Source organism: Cucurbita pepo, chromosome 12 (genome assembly GCF_057944985.1).
Source record: "Cucurbita pepo subsp. pepo isolate OVF chromosome 12, ASM5794498v1, whole genome shotgun sequence".
NCBI classification, from domain to species: domain Eukaryota; kingdom Viridiplantae; phylum Streptophyta; class Magnoliopsida; order Cucurbitales; family Cucurbitaceae; genus Cucurbita; species Cucurbita pepo.
Window position 1 is genome coordinate 15,445,048 of NC_141809.1, and position 9,324 is coordinate 15,454,371.

The 9,324-nt window shown below is 39.6% G+C and overlaps 2 protein-coding genes and 1 non-coding gene across 4 annotated transcripts; 1 reads left to right on the top strand and 2 right to left on the bottom strand.

Annotated features, from left to right (window-relative positions):
* Positions 1–18: 18 nt before the first annotated feature.
* LOC111806704 (cytochrome oxidase complex assembly protein) lies at positions 19–3,370 on the bottom strand. Of its 2 annotated transcripts, none has more exons than XM_023692125.2 (5): positions 3,231–3,370; positions 2,696–2,833; positions 2,222–2,356; positions 617–804; positions 19–505 (listed from the first exon to the last, which is right to left on the bottom strand). In XM_023692125.2, the coding sequence occupies exons 1-5, from the start codon at positions 3,251–3,253 to the stop codon at positions 312–314; spliced, it is 678 nt and encodes a 225-aa protein (XP_023547893.2). In that variant the 5' UTR covers positions 3,254–3,370; the 3' UTR covers positions 19–311. The 2 variants fall into 2 exon arrangements, with proteins under 2 accessions (XP_023547893.2, XP_023547892.2); XM_023692124.2 differs by having other exon boundaries at positions 2,222–2,359.
* Positions 3,300–4,871, top strand: LOC111806705 (uncharacterized). Its single transcript, XR_015423158.1, has 3 exons — positions 3,300–4,043; positions 4,140–4,315; positions 4,571–4,871. It is a non-coding gene; the product is annotated as an uncharacterized LOC111806705 (transcript).
* LOC111806703 (nuclear transport factor 2) lies at positions 4,824–8,965 on the bottom strand. Its single transcript, XM_023692123.2, has 10 exons — positions 8,881–8,965; positions 8,536–8,579; positions 8,309–8,443; positions 7,572–7,881; positions 6,996–7,255; positions 6,449–6,638; positions 5,981–6,102; positions 5,836–5,901; positions 5,548–5,626; positions 4,824–5,320 (listed from the first exon to the last, which is right to left on the bottom strand). The coding sequence occupies exons 2-10, from the start codon at positions 8,569–8,571 to the stop codon at positions 5,196–5,198; spliced, it is 1,323 nt and encodes a 440-aa protein (XP_023547891.2). The 5' UTR covers positions 8,572–8,579; positions 8,881–8,965; the 3' UTR covers positions 4,824–5,195.
* Between the last annotated feature and the right edge of the window lie 359 nt (positions 8,966–9,324).

Sequence of the window (9,324 nt, forward strand, 5' to 3'; positions counted from 1 at the left end):
ACGAGAAATAACTTCTCATGGATATAATGAAATCTCACAAAGTGGTATAAATGAAAGTTCACATCAGCGCGCATAACATGAACGGTATCCATACAAAAAAATGAAATAAAAAACAGAGTGATTGGTGTTAGCAATCTTTGTTGGATAATAATCTTCTAAGCTGGTTCCACCTAGAACTAGAAGGCATTTGGACGAAGCAGTCCACAAAAATATTATTTTGATGCGTATAACGAATATTTTCATTCTTCGGTCAGCTCGAAATCATGTCGGGACAGAAAACTAACGAGAAGCTGCAAACTTACTAGCTGACTTCATCTCTTCTCTGCCTCTGGAGACTGACAATCAGTGCATGCGACACAAGCAGCAGCAGCAGCAGGGGCAAACTTCTCGGTGAGATTAATACGCAGTGTTTGCTGCTTACCTTCGTTTTCGGGAACATGTAGGAGAGCATCCATAATCAGGATGTCCCAGTCTCGTGGCCGGAGGAACGATATCCAGGAGTCCTCTGTTGAGATATTACAATTCAAAAAGCATTATAAAAAGAATAAAGACGAGGTCAACTTTTCTCGCCCCGAAGAGTAATATAGAACAAGATAATAAAAAGTTGAACGAGGACCTCCATTACGAACTGCCTTCAGTTGGACGATCCCCGTGCCTTGTGGTCCTGATACCGGAAACGTGCAGGATAGAGAATGTCTCTTATGAGCTACTGCAAGTGATGCATTGTACCATGGACCTTTAACAATGGGTTCTCCAATAGCATCTATAATTGCTTTATTGTTCTTGGCTTTCTCTATGGCTTTGCTGGAAAAGTAATACAATAAAATCAAATAATTCTAATGCCAGCAAGCAACTGCAAAACAAAATTGCTACAAATGTACATGTAAAGCTTCTCTAGACTAAATTTCTTTTTCAGAAGTATTACAAAGCACCAGTTCTTAACCAATGTATTTAAGGTACAATGCAAGATGCAAGCATATTCTAAGAACAAGGATATTAAATGTTTATCTAAGAACCCATGAAACAATCAGACCTTGATGCCTTATTCTTTTGCATTGGTGGAGCCCTTTTTTATAGTTAGTCAAGTTGAAGTTTGGCTCCTTTTGCTGGGGCGTTTTTTTGTATGCTCTTCCGTATTCTCTCATTAGAAAAGCTCAGTTTATACACTAAAAGGAAGCACGAGATCTTTTAGATTCGCTGATTGGGATTTCTTTATGTCGTGTGAAGAAAATATTTGGTAGGAGATAGAGTGTGGGTCAAAGTCCGTCTCTCTTGTCTGAACTTTCCAATGCTTTTAAGTTTTGAATGATAAGCAAACAGGAAAGTTGGTCCTAGTTCAGTTGGTTCTAAGTCATGTTCCTATTCATTCTGAAAATGTTGATCAAATCCAGGGTCTCGTTCTAATTGTAACAAGGTAGCTAACTTATTGAAAATGGTGACCTCAGTTACATATAATACACCAAGCCAGAAGTGTGCTGGTGAGTATTCATTGTAAGCAGGAGTCCGGTTGAGCTTCTAAAATTTAAGAAAAAAAATGCATCCACTTAAAGCCCCTGAAGCCCTATCATCTATTAGCACGATTTCATCAAGAAAAGTACTAAACCTCTAACCGCTCAAGCCTACCGCTAGCAAATATTGTCCCTTTTGAGTTTTTCCTTCAAGGGATTCCCCTCAAGGTCTCAAAACGCGTCTACTAAGGAGAGTTTTCCATACCCTTATAAGGAATGTTTCGTTCCCCTCTCTAACCGATGTGGGACCTCACAAAATCGGCCAATGACAAAGAATTAAAGCCCCCAACAGAAACAGAGCAAGCAAAGTGCGTATGGTAAAAGAAACCAAAGAAAAAGAATTCTTGCATTCTCTTGTCCCCGAGGTTGATAACTGAGCGCTTACGGAAAATAATGTAAATATCACGGAGTACTAATATGAGATATTATCCTATCCAATTCATTAGTTCATCTAAAGTGAAAAGGCTTGGTTTAAAAAATACAATGACCTGAGTATTGTAAAACCATAGCCAATTTTAAAGGTTGAAAACAACATAGCAATGGTGAGAGTTTCCCTTAAACTTCAAAGCTCTAATAAGTGAAACATGGCAGAAAACACTTGCATAAGAAGCAATCCCAAGATACATAGTTTATCTTCTCCAAATTCAGACTTCCATTTGCTTAAACGATATAATTCATCCAAATTTTGAAAATCCCTAACAAGTCAGACATACCTGCTACAGCTATGATAAATGGCGAGGTCATCTAAAGCACTCAAGGCTACACCACCAGTAACAGTAACAAGTACAAAGGAGACTGCTTTGCGACCCCAGGATTTATTCACCCCTTCCTCCGATGGCCTTACGGAACTGCTGCAAGCAACCCTTAATCAGAGATCGCCAAGTTTCATTCTATCCGTTACAGATCGACGAAAAATCTTGTAAGAATCATTCCATAACAAAACAAAATAAAACAGTTCCAAGTTCTAAACGAACATATAAGGCGGAAATTAAACCTGTTATACGATCAAAACATGTAAAAAGTGAAAAACCTAGATGTATCTCTTCGAAAAAAAACGCGAGCAATCGATTCCATGTTGAACGGAAGCTCGTGGATGAGTTTGTAATTGTTCGTGAAACAATCCGAGAAATGGAAGCGTGAACAAACAGCAGAAGAAAACGCAAATCGGAATGACAAGAAGGACGCACCTGGAAGCGTTCGGAGTTGGAGAGCGCTTGAATACGGAAAGGAACCTTTTCGCCAGCATTTTCAGCTTGTGGGTTCTTCGCTCCCTCAGCCGCTCACCGCAAAATCGTTCTGCCGCGCTTTCTCGATAGAAATCTTCCCTAAAAAAGAATTGTCGGCTGATTTTGAGCAGATTTGTCAAATGAAAGATATAAAATCAAAACTTGAAATTCCAACCCTTAGTCTATTATTTCTTGTTCCAAAATTTAATAGATCTTTTGAAAAAGTAATCCTCATAAAATTACAATTTTGAAGTCAATAATGAAATTTTTTTGTGAATTTCATTGAAGAATCATTAGTTAAAAGTTTAAAGACATGTTTATTGAATGATTTTCGAAGTTTTGAGACTAAATTTGTTCATAATTTAACAAAAATAATGCTAAACTTTTGTTGAGAGGGAGATGGGAACATCATAAAAAAGCAAAGGAAAGGGAAGTTTTGGGTGTTTTCCCGTGAGGTTTAGGTCTCCCACTCCTCATCTGTGCATCAGATACTTGCTTCCTTCCTTCCTCTTCCGCCATACAATTCTATCTTTCCATTTGATTTCAGTACTCAACGATCAAAATTATGCTGCTCAGAAGCTCTTCTACGCCGCTTCTTCGCTCTCTTCTCCCGCCGGACCACCTCCATCACCACCATGATGCCGTCGGGAAACACTCCCATTCCCCCTTCGCCTTTCGCTGTAACAATAAACCCCTTTCTTTCTCCGACCACCATCGCGCTGCTCCCACTGGCTTTCGGAGAACCCACTCCGAAGGAAATTTGATTACCCTTTCTCATGCTTCTGATGTAATCGATGTCCATGAAGACCCCTTTTCATTTGATTCATTCAGTTTCAAACCCTCCAATAAACTCAGTCACAGGCCTAACCGCTCCATTCTCGAGACCATACCTTCGTTTTCCTTCTACGGTTCCAGAGCCAGGACGGAAGAAGAAGATGACGAAGACGATGATCAACATGCTGATCCGGAGGAAGATGAAGTTGCCTTGGGGAATTTTGGCATCCATAACAGGATGGACGCTGCCATTGTAACTCCGGAGGTTAGGGCCATGGAACAAGCTTGGACCAGAATGAATTCAGGAGATGGGATTGGGTTTGTGGGTGATTTACAGAAACAGATGCATCTGGCGAGAGGGCCAGGTGGTGGCGGTGGTGGTGGAGGTGGTGGTGGTGGTGGTGGTGGTCGACGGCGGAGTGGTGGAGGTGGAGGGGGTGAGCAGCATGGCATGGAGGAGTATTACAAGAAAATGGTAGTGGAAAATCCAGGGAATGCTCTGGTTTTGAGTAACTATGCGGAGTTCTTGTACCAGGCAAGATCAAAGCTTGTTTAAATTTCTCTCTACGTTATTCTTTACTGTCACTCACCCAGTCCATCTAAGGGGTTTCCTTTCGGTTTTTGTTGGCAGTGGAAAGGAGACCTGCGAGGAGCGGAAGAGTATTACAGCAGAGCCATTTTGATGGATTGTTCCCAAGATGGAGAGATTTTGTCAAAATATGCGAAGTTAGTGTGGGAGTTGCATCGTGACCAGCAAAAAGCTTCATCCTATTTCCAACGGGCCCTCCAAGCTTCTCCACATGACAGGTAATTCCTTTAATACTCTCTCAACTGTTCTACAACATGAAAGCTTAAATCATAACTTCAATCCTCAACTCAGTTGTGATATTATGTGAAGTATCAGAAGTTTCCATCATTCTAGGCTCAAATTTCCACGATTTCCACTTCAAGAATAGTTATAAGTTCATGAAAAATCTGAAAAATCAAATATGTTATAACAATTTTTTGTGGATATAGTAGCTTTTTCTGATGCAAAAGAAGTACTATTACGTGATTCTTCAGCCATGTGCAAGCAGCCTATGCTAATTTCCTGTGGGAAACAGAAGAAGATGAGGATGGACGCAGCTTAGGAAAAGAAATGGCAACAGACTTACACGGCAGCTGCAACAGCTTGACATGAAAGTGAATGCCTGCTGCTGCTGCTGCTGCTGCTTTTTCTTGGCTTCTGTTGTAAGAATTTTCTAAGTTGTTCCATGTCTGCAATGTAATGAAAGTGAAGAAACAAGGAATAGAATAGCATAGAGGAGGTAGGGCATAAGTAAGCAAGTTCAGTATAAGATTAATGAAAAGGATCGTTTTCTAAGTCTTTGTCTCTCACATTGCCTAACAAGTGCTTGTACTTGAGAAATGCCAAAATTTCCCACTTGAATTGCATCTCAAAAACCATCCAAGTGAGAAAATCACCACCATCTTATCTTAATAATTAATTAATCCCTCACAAATTAACATTTCCAGTAACGTCAACTCACACACTCAAAACACAGTACAAACCAATTTCCTAAACCACTCACACCAGAGACGCTGGCTTTCTCTGAACCATCAATCGTAGTAACCACCTTCATACCAAAAACTCTAAACACAGTTTTGTCTCCAAAATGGTTATGCACAAACTGGATGATTGATGATACTATTGGAACTTGGGATAACCTCGCTGGGGGAAACCATTGCCTCTCAACCTACCATAGTCACTACGAGAACCAAATCGTCCTCTGGGGGCGTCTGACTGAAAACTACCTCTGCCTCTTCCCCTTCCTGGTCATGGCACCAATAAAATGCATCAGAAAGCATCCACGTGAGCCAATGCAAATAAATCATCATTAGCAAGGGTATAGGGCAGGAGCGAAGTGCTCATTGAAGAATTTTGCTACTTTTAAGTAGTAGTAAAAGCATATATATAAGCTGGACTGCAGCAACTATTGTCAATACAGAGTTGACTTATAATACAACTGATTATGTCTCAGAGTTATATTTGCACTTACTTCCTCCCCGTGCACTACTGCTGTTTGGCCTTCGTTCCTCAATGTAGACTTGCCTTCCAGCTATTTGAATTGGAGATGCCTGTAGCAGAATATGAAAAGATTTACATTTTACAAGGGAAAAGTAAAAACCAATTCTAAACGGCACACAACATGACTCCTTGAAGAATAGGGAAGGGTAGGGGGCGGAACCCTATACAATCTTGGTTTTTCTATCACAAATGCCTAAACAACAAAGTTCGTCCCTAGCGAACACAAACAAATGATAAATAGGTTAAGTGTGGTCCAAACCTTTAAGGCGTTTTGAACACCAAGAATATCTTCAAACTCAACGAAAGCATAACAAACCCCAATTTCCTGTACAAAGCAATCTATTTAGCCAATAAAAACTAACCAACAAACATAAAATATATATATATATATATAAAAATCTGACCTTTCGAGACCTAATGAATACACCATCAGGCAGAATTCTGCCAAAAGCTTTAAATTGTTGCTCAATTTCAGCTTCTGTAACAGAGGGTGGCAAGTTTCTAACGTAGACAGATTTTGGTTCACCTGAAGGCAAGACAACACAAAACCAATCAGATGCTTTGGGAGTGAAAATCACACAAAGTACAAGAGTCCTTTCACAACGTCTCAAAACACAAACAGTTCAAACAGAATGCAGAATGTCATTCTACAAAATACACCTAAGAACATATGTCATGTAAAATTTCATGTGAATGTATCTTCGACACAACAAACAAAAAATAATTAAAATCCCACGGTATAACCGAAAGATCAATAATCTCATGCCACATTATAGAGACTGAAGTACAAATGGAAAACAATAATGAAGTCAAACTATTGCAATGATTTAGAATCAAAGCACCATTATTTAAAGATGAATCAAGAATTTGACCTTCATCTTCGGCACCAAAACCTTCTTCAAATGTATCTGCTCCAGATTCTGGGGCATATGACAATGCAGGGTTTATCTGTTGTGGGGTAGGTTCTGGAGTATGGTTCCACTCGGAAGTAGCTGGAGCACTTGGATAAAATGACGGTTGAGGATTAGCTGATTGTGCAGATTCCGCTCTAGCAGCTCTCAACTACATAATAATAATATTATCAACATATAAGAAAACAATCCCACATTTGTACCACAGATCAATCCCAGTTCAAGCTGGAATGACTGGAAACAAGGACAGAGGCCTAAGAAGCCTTCAATTTATGACAAGAATGAAAGAACACAATAAATATAGCTTTTCAACTTTTGTTTTCCTCAATTTGGTTAGGTTTCTGTTATACCCATGTTATACTCCGAACTCCACAGTATTTTGTAGTCAGTCACAAAAATTAACTAATAAAGGATTATGGCTTGATGGCATATTTCCATTGCACACACACATACACACATAGCATACAGACAGGCACCAGCACTAGGAGCTATGGTAGAGTGCACATACAATGGAAGCATAAGTTCTCTTTTCTGGCTCTCCAACGGGTTCATCAACTACTGCAGAATGAGGCTCCTGTACGCTGTTATCTACATTTTGATGTGAAGCAGCAACCAAATCCTCCACAGGGGCCTCCACCACAACAACTTCTGATTCAAATTCTTCTTGTTGCTGTTGCTCAGGAAGGCTGTATTTATCAATTGGATCATCTTCTATATGAATTGAGTCCACATACTCCCTTGCATTCTCCTCCAAAACATAGTCGGGAACTGCCAAAACAAAATCAAGATAAGTATCAACTTAACCTATCCAACTGCTCAAGTCAATCTAGCTATTAATGATCTGCGTAGAAACTATTTCAGCAACAAAAAATTTCACTTTCAGCTATTACTAATCTTTTAAATCTTCTGAAGTTTATGCATACAAGTTGCTTCAAAAGATCAAATGCATCACATGAAGGGAAAAGATTCCACTATCAATGGCTATGATAGAAGTACTTTTGATAGTTTTCTCTTCTCCATCTGTAGGTAAAACTAAAAACCTAAGTGGTTTGTTGCCAATTCTTCAACAATACTGACGAAGTACCTGGTGGCTCTGGGACGGAACTGGGAGCATTAAGTTCAGCTTCAAATTTATTCTCTGATGGTACAGGCAACAGATTCTGCTGAACTATCTCCTCCTCTATGAAATGAAAGATATCATTAAGAACAAAATAACCCTTCTCTTGAGGAGCAAGAAAAAATGTCTGCACAAACTTCCTAATCCCATTAAACTCCTTTGACTTTGCAGAACCTGAAACCACAACTAGGATACCCCCATTCCAAGATTCCATTGAGTTGATCGTCTTGATTGAAAATGCAGTGAAATTTAGCGACATGAGAAGTGTATGTATTTGCTGCAGAAGAAAAGCTAGAGTAAGCAACATGAGAAATAGTAGTAACAATTGTTTACGTCACGCAGGTCAGAGCTTGTCACAACAAACAAGTAAAGAAGCGGCGTACATATTTCTGCTTTTCTTGACCGTAAAACATAAGTAAAAGATTCAAAAACCCACAAATCCAAGAACCCGTAATAATATTTCATAGCTCAAACCCTTATAAAGAATAACTATTACCACTACGTACTGATCAACACATTTTGAACAAAACAAAGAAGCAAGAAACAATTAGAAACTAAAGGACAAAAATCAAGAAAAGACGAAATTTCCCACTCAAACCAAAACTTAACCAAATAACTTCACTCAAACATGGTCAAATCAGCCTATACTTCACTAGTGCCGAAAATTGAGACATGGCCATAAGAAGAAGAAAAACCAGAAGTACCAGCATTGTGTTAGCAGTCTCAGAAGAATCCCCATCAACCCGAATCATGGTGCTAGCGTCGGCGTAAAATTGATGGACAAGATCAGGTTGTTGCCGAAGAACATGGTAGTACTGCTCCACAAAGTAGGAACCAACCTGTATCATCTCAAATACCATATCCACTCATCACAACCAACAATTTACACACAGAAACATAGATAAAGGCAAGGGTAGAAGAAGATAGGAACCTGAACAGCGCTGACAGATCCAGAGTAAGCTGCCATTTTCGCAACTGTAGATAAGCAGAGGAAAAAGTAAAACTCAGTTCACCGCGAACAGCATGCAAAATCCCCAAATCCTAAAACCCAGTTGCGTAAATACGAAGATGAGTAGATCCAAGGGAGACAAAAGAAAAAAGGAAGCAAAAAACCCTAGGAGGGAGAGTAGTTAAAGAAATCTGTTTAAGTTCGTTATAGAAATGGCGAATCGTGGATTATATGTGGTGGAAGAAAACCCGACAAGAACAAGGAAAGAAAGAGAAGGCGCCGCCGATGAGTTAACCGAAGATCGGAGAGATGGCGATAAGGAAAAACCTCAAAAGCAAAGGCAGCTGCAGATCTATGGAAGGGGAAAGCCAAAGGGATTTCCTCTCTTTTTTGGGTTGCAGAGTTTCAAGACTAAAACGATTTGCCTTTATTTATATATAAAAAAAAAAAACGTCGACAAATCACGGCCCTTCGATCACTGGACTCCACTCTCCATCAACACCGCCACGTTATCCCCCGTCACTCCATCAACGGCTCAGATCTCCACAAGCTTCCCTCTTCGGACGGGTGGGTCATTCACCCGACTCGATTCCGACCCGGTAGGATATGATTCCATCAAGACAAAACTCTTCCGTCAGTAAAAGCCAGCTTTTTTACTGCGGTAAGATGTTTAGGGTCAAAATATGCGATTTTTAGGATATAAATAGAAATAATCTATTACATAATATCTAAAACAAACAGTAAAATAGTATAAATTATTTAGTTTCATTT